We start from the raw sequence: 15,561 nt of genomic DNA on the forward strand, positions 1-15,561 counted from the left end.
CTTGCTGTGGGATACATTACAAATACCTCATTTGTTTTAATCTATCTACTGAGTTAGCAAAAAGCACCAACACCAATCACACATGCACAGCAGTGCCACTCTTGGTTCTGAATAGGTGTTTAAGGACAACCTTGAATCATAACTTAGTTTTGATAATAAAGTATTAAAAAGGTCTAACTTGCTAATGTATCTACCATGCTGGTTTTTAAAAGCATCTGAATTTATAGGCCAACCATAAAATTTGAGAAGTGTTAAATATCCTTTATTTGATACTATACACAAACCACACTAAGGTATTGCACCATATCGTGCAATGCCCGCAGAGGTCAGAAGAGGCTGTCAGATCCCTTGAGACTGGAGTTACAGACAGTTGTTAGCTGCCATGTGGGTGCTGGGATTCAAACCCAGGTCTTCTGCAAGAATAGTCAGTGTTCTTAACTGCTGAGCCATCTCTCCAGCCCTGCAAAAATATTTTTATATTCTAATTTTATACACTTTTTACTACTGCTAAGTTTTAAAATTTATTTATTTATTTATTTATTTATTTATTTATTTATTTATTCAGAGTGCATGTGGAGGTTATGCACTTTTGGGAGACAGGGTCTCTCTATAGCCCCAGCTGTCCTGGAACTCACTATGTAGACCAGGCTGGCCTTGAACTCACTGAGATCCGCTTGCCTCTGCTTCCTGAGTGTTGGAACTAAAGGCATGTACCACTATGCCCAGCTGTTTATTTATATATTTATTTATGTTTTTGAGACAAGGTCTCACTCTGTAGCCCAGGCTGGTCTGGAACTCACAGTGTCCTCCTGCCTTACCCTCCTGAGTGCTGGGATTACAGGTATGAGCCACTATGCATAGCCATAATTTTTTTTTTTTGAGAAGTGTTAAATATCCTTTATTTGATACTATACACAAACCACACTAAAATGCCTTTCAGTAGTAAAAGGCAGCATCTTTTGATATAGGGAATTCTAATTAAACTGGCAGAGTCAAGAACAATACAATACAGACAGCTGCTTCCTTACCATTAACCACTGCCTGTAACAAGCAAGTGAATACAAATTCAAAGACGGGTGAGTCTCGCCCAGTTCTGAGACAGAGAAGAGAATTTCCCCCAGGGTTAAAACATATGCATATAACCAGTTATATAAATCTGAGTATAAAACCAGTCTTCAATAAGTTTTGAGGAAGCATTTTCCATTTTTGTGAAAAATTGTATACTGTTAATTAAATCCAATCATCTCCTTAGAAAGGGAAAGCAGTGATATTTATGGAACTGGAATCTTTTTTTAAAAAGATATTCACTTTACAAGTCAATTTTATTTAAATCAGGACTGTCCAACAAAAATAGGTAGCCAATCATGATCTGAATTCTAGTCTATGAATTAAATAATGTTACATTAAAAGCCATGAGACATCTGTTTTGTAATAAATAAGGCAGTGGCTATTACTCATTAGTTGCCTTTTTAAGATAAGCTATTAGGTCCGCCCTCTCTCCCTTCTTCTTAATCCCAGTGAAGATCATTTTTGTTCCAGGGATGTACTTTTTGGGATTCTCCAGGTACTCCATCAATGTGTCCTCTCCCCAGGTGATGCCTAAACAGAAAAGGATGCATTGGTTAAACTCATGCAATTTGGCCTGGCGTGGTGGCACACGCCTTTTATCCCAGCACTTGGGAGGCAGAGGCAGGCAGATCTCTGTGAGTTCAAGGCCAGCCTGGTCTACATAGTGAGTTCCAGGACAGCTGGGGCTACAGGGAGACCCTGTCTCAAAAAGACCAAAAATAATAATAGTAATTCATGCGATTTGTGCTGTCTGACTTAGCAACCGTCTCCTTCTTACCTTTGTTCTTGTTGGCATCTGTCTCGCCCAGTTCTGAGACAGAGAAGAGAATTTCCCCCAGGGTTAAAATATATGCATATAACCAGTTATATAAATCTGAGTATAAAACCAATCTTCAATAAGTTTTGAGGAAGCATTTTCCATTTTTGTGAAAAATTGTACACTGTTAATTAAATCCAATCATCTCCTCAGAAAGGGAAAGCAGTGATATTTATGGAACTGGAATCTTTTTTTAAAAGATATTCACTTTACAAGTCAATTTTATCTAAATCAGGACTGTCCAACAAAAATAGGTAGCCAATCATGATCTGAATTCTAGTGTATGAATTAAATAATGTTACATAAAAGCCATGAGACATCTGTTTTGTAATAAATAAGGCAGTGGCTATTACTCATTAGTTGCCTTTTTAAGATAAGCTATTAGGTCTGCCCTCTCTCCCTTCTTCTTAATCCCAGCGAAGATCATTTTTGTTCCAGGGATGTACTTTTTGGGATTCTCCAGGTACTCCATCAATGTGTCCTCTCCCCAGGTGATGCCTAAACAGAAAAGGATGCATTGGTTAAACTCATGCAATTTGGCCTGGCGTGGTGGCACACGCCTTTTATCCCAGCACTTGGGAGGCAGAGGCAGGCAGATCTCTGTGAGTTCAAGGCCAGCCTGGTCTACATAGTGAGTTCCAGGACAGCTGGGGCTACAGGGAGACCCTGTCTCAAAAAGACCAAAAATAATAATAGTAATTCATGCGATTTGTGCTGTCTGACTTAGCAACCGTCTCCTTCTTACCTTTGTTCTTGTTGGCATCTGTGTAAGAAAATCCAGGCGCCTGACCTGTCTTCCTCCCAAACAGACCATGGAGATTTGGTCCAGTTTTGTGCTTGCCTCCCTTTTCCACGGTATGACACTGGGCACACTTCAGAACAAAAATTTTCTTGCCTTTCTCAACATCACCCATTTTTAATTCTAAAAATGAAAAACCCAACAGTAATTTTTTCTAGTACCACATACAATGGAAACCAATGATCATTCAAGTCACTCAACTAGTCTTATCAAGTACCAGAATCAATACTGTCTTACACAGTACACTTGCAAGACCCTTTTTTATTGCCAAACACACTATTTGGGAAAACATCCTTTAAAACAGATCTGTGTTCAGGCTAACGCTCAAGGAAGGGAAATGGAAACCTAGCTCAAAACTCAGTTCCAAAAGATGAGGTCAAGGTCAAAAAAGTCACAAATCTGAAATTAAATTTCAATTCCATTAAACCAAAACCATTGAAATTCTCACGTCTCAGAATGCTTATTTGTGCTGCAAATTAAAGCCACTTCTAGGGATAAGGCAAAACACATCAATTAAGGAAAGAAAGAAAAAAGAGGTCTCGGGTAAAGAGGTTAAGTCACTCTCTCTAGCACTGGTGTAGGAGAAGACAGAAAAGGGCTGGGGCAGGGTGCTTCTCATTCTGGTGTTGACCAATCCCAGGGGTGACCACGAGGTCACCTACACGGGCGGGTCTCCCGAAGACCAAAGCAGCCAACCCTTGGAATGCCCGATGGATGGCCAGGAAAAGACCCGAGCCCTTCCTCGAAGATAAGCTCTGCCAAGGGGGCGCAGCGGGGAGCCCCTTGGACCGCCCCGCAGCTCTGCCTCCTCCAGCCCCGGCCGGAGCCCGGACGTCTCACAGTCTGGGCCGCGCACGACCGCACACTGGCTCCGGGCCCTTCCCGCCCGCGCGGGCCTGCACCTCAGGGCGTTCGGCCAGGTTCGCGCCCCAAAGCCCGCCTCAGCCGTGCCTGGGCTCTACGCTCCCCGTCCGTGCTCACCGCTCTCCGCTCGGCAACACACGATCGCCACCCGCTGAAGCCGGACGTCCCGCTCTCTAGCCCAAGGACACGCCGCTTCGCGCCTATGTACCGGTGTCGGTGCAACCGCACTCGCTCCGCCCTCGCTGGGCCCGACGTGCAGCAGCGCCGGCCGGTGCGCCGTGACGTAGCCGTTCCTCATTGGCTCCAGTATCCAGGCCCGCCGCAGCGAGTTGCGCACGCATCCGGGCCAGCAGGGTAGGATGCGCCGCGCCGGTGCCCTTCCTCTCCCGGCCTCTCTTGCCCGGCGCTTACGTCAGACGGAGAGCCTGGGGCTGGCGGGGTTTGTCGTCACCCCGACCTCTGCGCTTGCGCTTGGAGGGAGGGGCGCCGACTATCGGAGCAAGGGCGTCCCTGGGCTCGGGTGACAGCTCTAGCCAGCTTTGAGGGGCTCATTCGGCCGCCGCCCAAAAGGACTCGCCCTGACTTTATAAAAGGTTTCCTGGCGACCTTTACCCAGGCTTGGTCGAGACTGACTCGGCTGCGCCGTCTGACCCTTGCCTTCCAAGTGCACGCTTGCTCCTGACCTTGTTCTTGTTTGGCGTTCTCTCAGTTAAGGCATCTTCCAGCTCTTCCAGTGATGGGCGTCCAAGACAGGGAAGGATTGCCTTCCTGGTCCTTTACTCCCTGAAGTTCCTTGTTCACTTCCTCTCGTGTGTGTGGAGAATATCAGGGAGTGTGTGCAGGCAAGATTTTAGGAAGAAACGTGATTTGAGAACTCCTGAAATCTAGGGAACTTGCAGCGCTTCTAATCATCCACGTTGGAAAAGGAAGTTTTAATTAGTACAATTTCCAGTTCTACTTCAAAACAAGCTCCCTCTTCGTCGCACGTTGAATTCCGTCACTGGGAGTTTTTTCTTTTGTCTCTCAGATTCGGACGCTAAGCTCGGACCAGCTTCTCTTGCCTTCCTCGGTTCTGTCTAGTCTTGCTTGTTAGTGCGTGTTGGGTGTCCGGCACTTACCTAAGTGGAGCTTCCATTCTAGCATCTTTCTTCCTCCAAACATCATTAGGAGACTGATCTAAATCACCTTAGATCCATTCCAAGCAGATCCTATGTGGGAAGCGAGCACAGCTGAGTCAGCCAGATGGCGCCCTGGCTGTCTGCCAAACCTCGTGCTGTTTACTCCAACTCTTGGCTGATTGCCAAAGCTCGTGATTCCCGCTTGCTTACTCTAAAGTATGGAGAGGCCAAACAGGTGCTGCCAGCCTGATGATCTTGCTACGTGCCTATGAGCTACACTCTGCCTGGCCGCTGCACGTGTGTGAGCCCTGATCGGTACCGGCTGGGGGGAGGGCTGTTGGAAACGCTATATAAAGAGCTGAAGTGTGTAATAGAGAGCCAGCATCATAGTGAAGAGAATAAGAGAGAATAAAGGAGAAAGAGAAACAGAAGCTTGAACCTCACCTTGGTGTCTGTGTCGTCTTTCCTGGACTCTGCTGGACAGAGTCCCGGCTCGCGGGCAATCCTACGATCTTCTTCAGACAAACCATTCTCTTTATGAGTAGAGTGCAGTTGTTCCTAGATACCCTTGGGGCAGTTGAACAATCCACCCACACCAAAATCCATGGGTGCCCAAGTCCCTCTGATTTAATTATGTAATATTTGTATATATCCTACACAGCCTCCCCATTACTTAAACCATCTCTAGGTTACTTATAATACCTGACAATATAAATGCTATGTAGTGTTCCTTGGGAAAATGACCCAAAGAAATCTAAACTTGTTCAATATGAAAGCAGTTATAAGTCTAACTACATAGTAGGTGATGTGATCTGCAGTTTGAATCTGTGGATGTGGAATCCTCAGATGTGCAGGTCTGACTGTATTTTCATTGGTTTCGAACTGTGTCCCAACTTTAATTCCACTTTCTGTAACACCACACGCTACTGCCACAGGCTTACTATAAAACACAAATCACAATACAATTTCAAGACTTTTGTGGGGTGGGGGTTGGGGGAGGGTTCATCAAGAATTTAGGTGTATAGACTCATTTGGCAAACTATTCAAGTTTTTAAAAGTCCTGGCTCAGCAAAACTTTGGAATTCAGTGCGTCCTTAAACCAAGTCCTGAAATTGTCATCCATATTTCTCTAAAGAAAATGTGATCCTTAAGATAATCGTTCTGTTGGAATCTTTTCTTCATGGCATCAGAAGTTGCTATTCTTTGTTCTTATGAGTTGACTGCTGACAACGTCAAAGAACATAAAACTGCAGATCTTGTAGATACACCAGATACTCAGTTGACCAAATGACCAGATTGACATTGTTTATTGCCAAATCAGGCATGGTGGCTCGCCCTTTAATCCAGGCACATGGGAGGCAGAGGCAGGTGGATCTCTGAGAGTTCAAGGCCAGCCTGGTCTGCATAGGGAGTTCTAGGTCAGCCGTGGCTAAAGGGAGACCCTGTCTCAAAAAGACCAAACAAACAAGCAAACAAACCCTTATTCCCATAGACTGGGGATGCAGCTCAGTTTGTAGAGTGCTTACCTAGCATGCACAAAACCCTACGTTCCGTCTCTAGCACCTCATAAGCAATTTTTGTGCAATGGCACATGCCTGTAATCTGGCACTGGGAAGGTGGAGGCAGGAGAATGAGAAAGTCAAGTTCATCCTCAGCCAGTTCAAGGCCAGGCTGGGCAACAAGAAGGACCATTTCTCAAACAAACAAACAAAATGTATTCCCACGAGGAAGAGAATATAAACAGCTCTTAATATTTTTCTAGTCACACCCAGGCATGGTGGTGCACGCCTTTAATCCTAGCCCCCAGGAGGCAGAGGCAGGTGGATCTCTGTGAGATCAAGACCACCCTAGTCAACATAGTGACTTCCAGGCAGACTGGGACTAGGGAGACCCTCTCCAAAAAAATAAAACAAACAACAATAAAACAACAAAAAATTCTAACTAATGAAACTGTGGATAAAGAATCTTGTTACTGAAAATAATGAAGAGGTGAGGAGAATATACAACAAAAACATTTAGCATCACTCCTGTAGTAAGGGGAGGGGGGTGCCACAAGTTCTGTGTTACCTTTGCTTTAAAGTTCTAAAGAGATTCATAGTGTTATCTACTCAGTATACCTGAGAGAAGACTGGGGGTGTAGCTCATTGGGTAGTAGAGTGCTTGCCTGGCATTCAGGAAACCCCTATATTCTATCCTCAGCATCTTAGAAAAACCGATGTGGTGCCACATGTCTGTAATCCCAGCATCTGGGGAGTGGAGGCAGGCAGCTCAGAAGGTTAAGCATATCCTGGATTACAGAGCAAGTTCAAGACCCACCTGAAACTCTGTTTTAAAAAACAAACAAACAAGCTGGGTATGGTGGCACTCAGGAGGCAGAGGCAGGTGGATCTCTGTGAGTTCAAGGCCAGCCTGATCTACATAGTGAGTTCCAGGCCAGCTGGAGCTACAGAGAGACCCTGTCTCAAAAAGATCAAAAACAGCAACAAACAACCCCCCTAACAACAGCCACAGAACCCCAACATACTTGAAAGAATTATGTGAGAAGAAAGAAACTTTGCACATTGGTTTATTTTCATTTTTATCTGCGCTGCCTATATTGAGCTTATCCCTTAGGATGGGTAGTGGCTGGTAAGAGGTATAGCCATTCTAAAGCAAACTTTATCTCTCTTTCCAGCAACGTGGTAGGTGACATATTTTAAAAAAGGTGCACTCCTGATGAAAAATGTCCCCTCTCCCCAATCAAAGCATATAAGTGAGGCTACAAGAGTTTGGAGGCAGGGTGCAAGGTGAGGAGCAGGAACAGGAATACTGTGCTAAGCACATGCTGGTTCTAGGACCATCATAAGCACGTTTGCTGAAGTTACAGAATCTTTGCTGAACCAGAAGCTCAGCAAGACAGAAGTATAGCTCAGCAGGTGGCAAAGGAGAAGGGGGACAGCACTGGCAGAGACGCCTACACAATGCTGTCATGTTTGAATCTAAAGCATGAAACAATTACTCACTGGTAAAGGGAAGAACCAGGCTAGTCTCATTTGTCTTGCCCTTGTAATGCCTGGGACAAAATACATTTCCTCTGTGAATTCCTAACTGCAAATTATTCCCATTCAGGTTTAGGGTTTGATTTTGTTTGCACAGTCTAAGAAAATATCTGTAAAATTGAGTAAAGTCGTTGTAAACAGGAAGTGCATCCTGATGTCTGACAGAAGGAAACAGAGGAACATTTCAACACAAGCCTCAGGAGTCCCACACCTCAGAAATCTTGAGCCTGAGATCCTAAGGAAAAGTAACAAAAAGTAAAATTATACCCTAAAGAGCAGTAGGTGTTCTAACAGATGTAAAAGACTGACCAACAAAGAGAGACTTCTTTATATCACCATGGAAGTAAGTAATGGTGAGTGCGTTTGGTATATGTCTGTGTGTGTACATGTGGTATGTGCATGTGTACATGTGGTGTGTGTACATGTGGTGTGTATGTGTGTGTGTATTAGTCCTACTTGTTCTTGAACCTTTTTAAAACAATTTCTTTCTTTCTTTTTTTTTTTTTTTTTTTTTTTTTTTTTTTTTTTAGCCTTTTTAAAAAATTTTTTTTTTTTTTTTTTTTTTTTTTTTTTTTTTTTTTGTCTTTTTTGAGACAGGGTCTCTTTGTAGCCCCAGGAGTGGGACTCACTATGTAGACCAGGCTGGCTTCGAACTCACAAAGATCTTCATGCCTCTGCCTCCCAAGTGCTGGGATTAAAGGCGTGCGCCACCACATCCAGTTTAAAACAATTTTTTAATTATTGTTTTTACTTTATGTGTATGAATGCATTGCCCGCATGTATGTAAGCGCACCAGTGTTGTGTAGTGTCCACAGAGGTCAGAAAGTGTTGGATCCCCTGGAACTGGAGTCATGTATGGTTGTTAGCTGCCATGTGGGTACTGGGAACTGAACCCCAGTCCTCTGCAAGAGCAGTCAGTGCTCTTAACAGCTGAGCCATCTCTCCAGACCTTTAAAACAAGTTTTTGAGACAGGGTCTTACTATGTAGCTCTGGTTGGCCTGGAATTCACTATGTATACCAGGTTGGTTTTAAACTCACAGAGCTCTGCCTACTTCTGCCTCCCAAGTGCTGAGTGGGATTAAAGATGTGAGCCACCATACTTTGCAAAACTTATTTTTAAGATTACATTTATTTAGGCAGAGGCAGGCGGATCTCTGTGAGTTTGAGGCCAGCCTGGTCTCCATAGTGAATCCAGGCCAGCTGGGGCTACAGGGAGACCCTATCTCAAGAAAAAAAAAATTACATTTATTTATTTATTTATTTATTTATTTATTATGTGTGGAGGTCAAAGGACAACTTGTCCTCTCCTCTCCTTCCACCACGTGGAGCCTAGGGATCAAACTCAGGTAGTCAGGCTTGGCAGCAAGTGCCTTCTCCCACTGAGCCATTGTACCAGCACATCCTTAAACCTTATGAAAAGCATATTTTAGTATATGCACTTTAGTATTTTAGTGATTATAATTTTCATCTCTAAAATTACCTTTAATTCAAAATCTGCCTTGTTACTTTTAAAAATAATCCTTGGCTCATTGTAATTAAAATGCTTTAAATTACATTTTTTATTATAATTTTAAGGATAAACAAACATCCTTGGCTCTATTTACAGAGGGCAAAGAGATCATTCCCACCTCCTTCTAAATGTCCCCTTAGAAAGGCTAAAGGGTCTGAGTCCCTACTCTAACCTTTGCAGTAACAGATCTCTCAGGTCTGAAGATCATTCCTTTGAAATATAAACATTAAGACAGAATTTGTCACCTAGGGAGTTTGATGTAGTTGGAACCATTTCTTCCCCCACTGGGGAAAATGAAAAGTAGTTTTTCTTTAGGATGAAAACAACCAATTAAACACATGGCTGCCTACTATGATTTGGATCTGGTTTAGGTAGAGTTTGTCCCCCAGAGGTTCATGTTCTGGAAGTTTGTTTTCGAATGTAACAGAATTGAAGGATGCTAGGGCTTTTAAGAGTCAGGGCCAAATGGAAGGCAGATGGATCATGACTATTTTTTTTTTTTGGAAGCCCTTTGTACTAGTGCCCCCCTGGTTCTCTAAGCAGAACTGGATGCTGGGCTGGAAGACTGTATTAGTTTTCTCCTGAGTGGAGTAGTTTCTGAGAGCTAGTCATTATAAAAGAACAAACCTGGTCCCTCTTGTTTCCGTCTATGGGACCTCTTCCATATGTGCTTCCCACCATATGATGCTGTCTGCCATGAGGCCCTCACCAGAAGCTGGTGTGTGTGTGATATCTACATACAAATGCTAGCTACCATAATTTTGAAGTCAGGCTAGGGAGTGGAATAAAGAGGTACATATGGGTAGAGGTAGATGTGGGCTTTTACTAATAGACTGGTTATAGATTAATTTTCCCCTTCTATTGTGGTAAAATATGTATCACATAGAATTTGCTATCTTGACTACTTTTATGTTTTGTTCAGTGAAATTTAAGTATAGTCACATTGTTAGGCAATCAGCTAACATCTATGCACAGAACTCCTTTAATCTTGCAAACCTAGAATTCTTTAGCTCTTGAGGTGTCAACTTGACTGATTCTGGAATACCCAGGTAGCTAGTCCTGCTTTTGGGTTTCTCAGTCAAGTGTTTCTAAGAAACTTGCATTTGAATCAGTGGACCAAGGAAGGAAGATCTTTCATCCAGAGTGAACACATTCAATTGGTTGAGGACCCAGGAGGAACAAAGTGGTAAAGAAAAGGCAAACCAGTGCTGTCCCTTCTGGATCTGGAGTACCCCTTTCAGTCATGAGAAATCAGAACTTTAGGTTCTTTGGCCTTTGGGCTCTGGGACCTACCCAGTGGTCAGGCCTTTGGCCTCATACTGAGAGGTACACCATTGGATGATCTGGTTCTGACTTAACCATGTTACTTCTCTGCCTTTCCAGCTTCAGCTGTGGCAATGGGGCTCTCAACTTCTATTACACATGAGTAATCCTTTGAGCAAATTCCATCTCACACCTCTATAAGTTTAACCTCAAGAGGTATAGAATTTCAGGTTTGCAAGATTAAAAAAAAGCTCTCGTTGATGGATATGTGCAATGGGGTTTAGTATTTTTATGCCTGCATACACAGTATCCATCTGGCAGCCCACAGATACAGGACTAATGTTGCCTTATTGCTCAACTACATTTTGTGTTTTGTTTTAAAATAATACATTTACTTATGTGTATGTATTAGGGGTATATGTGCCATGTTGCATATGGTCAGAGGACCAGAGTTTGCTCCGTTTATCATATGGATCCTGGGATCACACATGGGTCTTCAGGCTTGGCAGCAAGTACCTTTGCTGACTGAATTAGACCCTTGGAATCCACAGTGGAAGGAAAGAACTGACTCCCAAAAGTTATCCTCTGACCTCCACACTCACACTGTGACACACATGCACATGAGTACACACACATACACACACAAATACTTAATTTAAAAAAATGTACCTCTTGGTATAGTAGATATGTTGGCTTGAATATGGGAGTTAGCTAAACATTTGGTCAACACTTCAAAAAATGATCTTGGCCTCTAGAATAACTGATAGAGTCATCTTCTCTTGCCAAAATTAGAAATCTAATAAATTGGCTAAACTGTCACAAAATAATTTTCTTTGTAATATAGCTGTTTCATCAGGAGGCTAAAGGGGAGGAACCACAGCTACCCTGCAATGTGTGATGCAGAACGCGTGGGGCTTCATCTTCCCATTGACTGGTCCACAGACTTTTTATTAAGATGGCTTATAGAGCCACCCTGCCCTCAGGTAACTGGCATTTCAGTCTTACCTCTTCCAAATAAGTTATTTTGTGCAAGCATTTACATGAGGAGATAGTTTTGACATATTTTATTACAGCACTATACATTGTATAATCCTCTCTTGGTTTTTCAATATTTGAATTTTTTCAACTTTACATTTTTCACAAAACGATGTAAACTTTGTTGTACATGTTGCTTTTCCTGATTTTTGAAAATTTCTTCACAGGGTATAATTTTAAAATGAGGCTAAAGACTATAAATTTTTTCTTGCTCTTATTTTATTGACAAACTGTTAAATACTTCAAAAAGTCAGAACATTACTTTGGGTCCTTCTGACCAGATCCTAACTTAAATTCTTGAAAACACAAATCTCATTAACAAGGTCATTATAGCTTAATACAGAAACAGAATCCAGCCAAATGCAGGGAATTCTGTGATATATTTTACCTTCTTGCAAGAGGCTGGGTCTTAAAAGGGAAGGAATGTCTCAATTATAGAAATAATGGGCATTGTGGCCATAGAACTGGTGCTTCATCCCCGAGTGCAATTTATCCCTGAGGTCTTTATGGTCTTCGAGGATGGAATTATGGAAACGTTTCCGTGCAGTGGATTTTGAAAATGAATTCCTAAGATCCAGCAGGTTGGTCTGAGGCTTGGCCACTCTTGCTCTAGGAATCCAGCCCAGAATAGGTCTTGTTTCTTCATTGCTTTCCATGTCCAAGCCCAACAATTCTGGTTTACTTAAACAATTGTCATAAGTGAAATAGTCCATATCTGATTTGCTTTGTAGAATACTAGACTTACTGAGGTGGATGGGGTTTTGACACACAGCGTATGGATCACTGAAGGCAGATTTAAAAGATTCATAGTCAATGTAGTGGTTTGACTTAAAGCAGGATATGGGTAGGGGTTTTAATGCCAGCTGTCTCCAGTACAAATCATCTGTCTTTTTGGTGTCTGTGATTTTTGAAAATGGTTTTATGTCATAAAGGCTAGTCAGATCTTTTGCTGAGTAACAAGTTGGGAGCGTATAGGTAGACATCAAGCCTTGTTCTTCCTTGATCTTCTCTTCGATATCCTGGTTTTTATGGGTCATCCCAGACAGTAGGTTATCGTTCCATGCCATCATTTCTATAGAACTGGGTATGAACGTATGAAAAGCACACAGAGCTCTAGGGGTACAATCTGGACAGGAAGTTGGCCCTTGCTGGACAAAAGCCTCCAGAGGCCGTCGGTTCTGAGTAAGTCTGGCAATTCGCCCTTCCAAAGGTCTGGAAGGTTTTAAGGCAGGATGGAATTTTTCTTGCTATAGTGTTGGAATAAAAGGGGAGAAAATAAACTGATTAATATAAACATGGCATTATAATTATATCATTTTTAACTATCTCAGTAAACATGAGAGGGGTAGAGGAGCCCACGGTAAGGTTCTTGAAGATACTTATTTACGATACTCATTTAAAGACGCTGAAATTCTGGCCTGGATAAACACATTTCTCACCTTTACCGGCTTTAGGCCATATAGGACACATTTTCTTATTTTGGAGGCATGTGTGATGGGGGACAAACTCGTGCACTCTACTGAGTTTTCCTCCCAGCCCCTGAGCCTGCACTTTAACAAGTGTCTCAGGAACTTAATGTTAAGGCTGGCTACATGCTGTGCTTTGAAAAACACTGGTCTGAGGTGTTATGTTTATGTCTGTTTATTGGTGCTAAGGACTGAACACAGCATGCAAAGCATATGTTCTACCACTGAGCTATATCCACAACCCTATTCTGTGTTTCCTTTTGAAATATTGAAAAATATGAATTCAATTACGTTTAGCATATTTAGAATGCTATTAATAGAGCTATGTCTGGTGGGGGAGAAGGAGGAAGAGTGGAGTTGGAAAGGCATGAGGGAGCTTCATAGAATGATGACAGCATTCAGAGGTCTGAATTATAGAGGTGTATGCATTTTTCTAACTTAAAACTTGTGAAATTTCTAGCTGGACCTTTAGTCCCAGCACTTGGGAGGCAAAGGCAGGTGGATCTTTGTGAGTTTGAGGCCAGCCTGGTCTACACAGTGAGTTCCAGGATAGCTGGGGCTATAGGGAGACCCTGTCTCAAAAAGACAAAAAAAAGAAACCCCCCCCCAAAAGGGGCTGGAGAGATGGCTCAGTGGTTAAGAACACTGGCTATTCCTCCAGGACCAGGGTTTGATTCCCAGCACCCATATGATGCCTAACAACCGTCCATAATTCCAGTTCCAAAGGATCCGACATCCTCTTCTGACCTCCGCGGACACTGCACACACCTAGTGCACTTATATACATGCAGGCAAAACACTTATCCTAGTTTGTCTCTCCATTGCTGTAACAAAACACTCTGACCACTACCAACTTGGGGAGGAAAGGGTTTATTTAGCTTACATCTCCCAGGTCACAGTTTATCAGGAAGCCCAAGGTAGGGACTCAGGGCAGGAACCTGGAGGTAGGAGGTGGAGCACAGGCCATGGGGGAATGCTGCTTGCTGGCTTGCTCCCCTGGCCCCTACTTAGCCTGCTTTCTTATGCAACATAGGCCCACCTGCCCAGGGGTGGTACCATCCACAGTGGGCTGGGCCCTCCCACATCACTCAACAATCAAGAAGGTGCCCCATGGACACGGCCACAGGCCAGTCCAATGAAGGCAATTCCCCAATTGAGGCTCCCTCAACCCAGGTGTGTCACACTAAAAGTTATCCAGTACAATTGACCCCTTGTCAACTTGACACACATCACTATTAAACCATAACCTTTCCAAATCTTGTCCCCAAGGTATGTTAACATTAATATCACAACATAAGACAGTACAACCTTAAAAACCCCACAGTCCTTAAAAAATCCATCCACTTAAAAGTCCATAGCCTCTTTAAAAGTCTCTTAAGTGGGGGCTCCTGTAAAATCCAAAACAAGTACTATCTTATTTCAAAGGGAGGAATCGGGCACACCTAAACAAAACCAAAGTCCAGCAAAGTAACTCCAGGCTGGACATCTAGGATTCACTCACGATCTTCTGGCTCCAAAGGGTTCTGTCAGCTCCACTTCTCTGACTCTGCGGTCCACAGCACACACAGCTCATCTTGCAGACCCAGGCCAGCTCCATTCCACACCTACCCCTGTCCTTCCTTGGTGGTCGACACAGTCCTGGCATCTCCGAAAAGCTGGGGTCTCCACTGAAACTGAGGCTACACCTTCACCAATGGCCTCTTCTTGCCTCTGGGGTGCAAAGTCTCAGATTCTCTCCATGACCCCTTCAAGTCTGGGGTCTTTGCTGTAACTGAAGCTGCACTTTCACCTATGGCCTTTCCTGGCCTCTCAGAGTGCCAAGCCTCCTCTGCTCTCTGTGACCCCTTCATGCTTTCAACACCAGAACCCTGCAGGAGACTCTTACACATTACCAAGTCCTGCTTCCAGCTTGAGATAGAGGCTTGGGTCCCCTCTGTGTGCTGACTCTAAGGGAATGCCTCCCAGAAGGCTTCACCACAGTGATGCTGGTATCTTGTTGCTTACAGCTGATTTTTCAGCCCCAGCTAACCAGCATCAATTGTCCCAGTAAAGCGAAGGTTTTACTTCAGGTTCTGGTCTCTTCTTAATCAGAGCTCATTCTTCAACCCCAGCCAACCAGAACCCACAGATTCTTAATTCAAAATCTCACACCAATAGCCCTGATAGTCTCCACTTCCCTTTGAAGCTTCACAAGCCAGGCCTTTATTGTCTACAATGCTTTCAGCATAACTGTTCCAAGCTCCACAGCAACAAACTCTGAGCATGCAATGGCTTTTCCAGCCCAAAGTTCCAAACACTTCCACAGTCCTCCCCAAAACACCAAGGTCAGGTCTGTCACAGCAATATCCCACTCTCTGGTACCAATTTCTGTCCTAATTTGTTTCTCCATTGCTGTGAAAAAACACTCTGACCACTACCAACCTGGGGAGGAAAGGGTTTATTTATCTTACATCTCCTGGGTCACAGTTCGTCAGGGAGCCCAAGGTAGGAACTCGGAGCAGGAACCTGGAAGCAGGAGCTAGAGCACAGGCCATGGAGGAATGCTGCTTACTGGCTTGCTCCCTGGCCCCTGTTCAGCCCGC

The 15,561-nt window shown here is 43.6% G+C and overlaps 2 protein-coding genes across 7 annotated transcripts in view; both read right to left on the reverse strand.

Moving 5' to 3' along the window:
• Window positions 1–2,031: 2,031 nt before the first annotated feature.
• LOC103740800 (cytochrome c, somatic) lies at window positions 2,032–4,810 on the reverse strand. 2 transcript variants are annotated; one of them, XM_008841488.3, is made up of 3 exons: window positions 3,666–3,821; window positions 2,631–2,807; window positions 2,032–2,383 (listed from the first exon to the last, which is right to left on the reverse strand). In XM_008841488.3, exons 2-3 carry the CDS (start codon window positions 2,797–2,799, stop codon window positions 2,235–2,237), a joined length of 318 nt encoding a protein of 105 aa, XP_008839710.1. In that variant the 5' UTR covers window positions 2,800–2,807; window positions 3,666–3,821; the 3' UTR covers window positions 2,032–2,234. The 2 variants fall into 2 exon arrangements, with proteins under 2 accessions (XP_008839710.1, XP_029423411.1); XM_029567551.1 differs by lacking the exon at window positions 2,631–2,807 and having other exon boundaries at window positions 3,666–4,810.
• Window positions 4,811–11,551: 6,741 nt separating this feature from the next.
• The window catches only part of CUNH7orf31 (chromosome unknown C7orf31 homolog), a 39,461-nt gene continuing 35,451 nt past the window's right edge, over window positions 11,552–15,561 (reverse strand). For 3 of the 5 annotated variants that reach the window (XM_029567554.1, XM_008841490.3, XM_008841489.3), the window contains one exon: window positions 11,553–12,760. In XM_029567554.1, coding sequence (XP_029423414.1) covers window positions 11,942–12,760 — 819 coding nt within the window. In that variant the 3' untranslated portion in view covers window positions 11,553–11,941. Of the gene's footprint in view, window positions 12,761–15,561 lie in introns of all 5 variants that reach the window. The other 2 variants (XM_029567556.1, XM_029567555.1) reach the window with 1 other exon arrangement.

This window comes from Nannospalax galili, unplaced genomic scaffold (assembly GCF_000622305.1).
Source record: "Nannospalax galili isolate Female #2095 unplaced genomic scaffold, S.galili_v1.0 scaffold158, whole genome shotgun sequence".
Lineage (NCBI taxonomy): Eukaryota > Metazoa > Chordata > Mammalia > Rodentia > Spalacidae > Nannospalax > Nannospalax galili.

Bases quoted from the DNA above. Each gene is read 5' to 3' on its own strand.
- LOC103740800 (XM_029567551.1), bottom strand. From the start codon at position 3,846: ATGAGGAACGGCTACGTCACGGCGCACCGGCCGGCGCTGCTGCACGTC. The intron at 2,384-3,665 runs GTGAGCACGGAC...TTTTCTGTTTAG, and splicing joins GTGTTGCCGAGCGGAGAGCG to GCATCACCTGGGGAGAGGAC.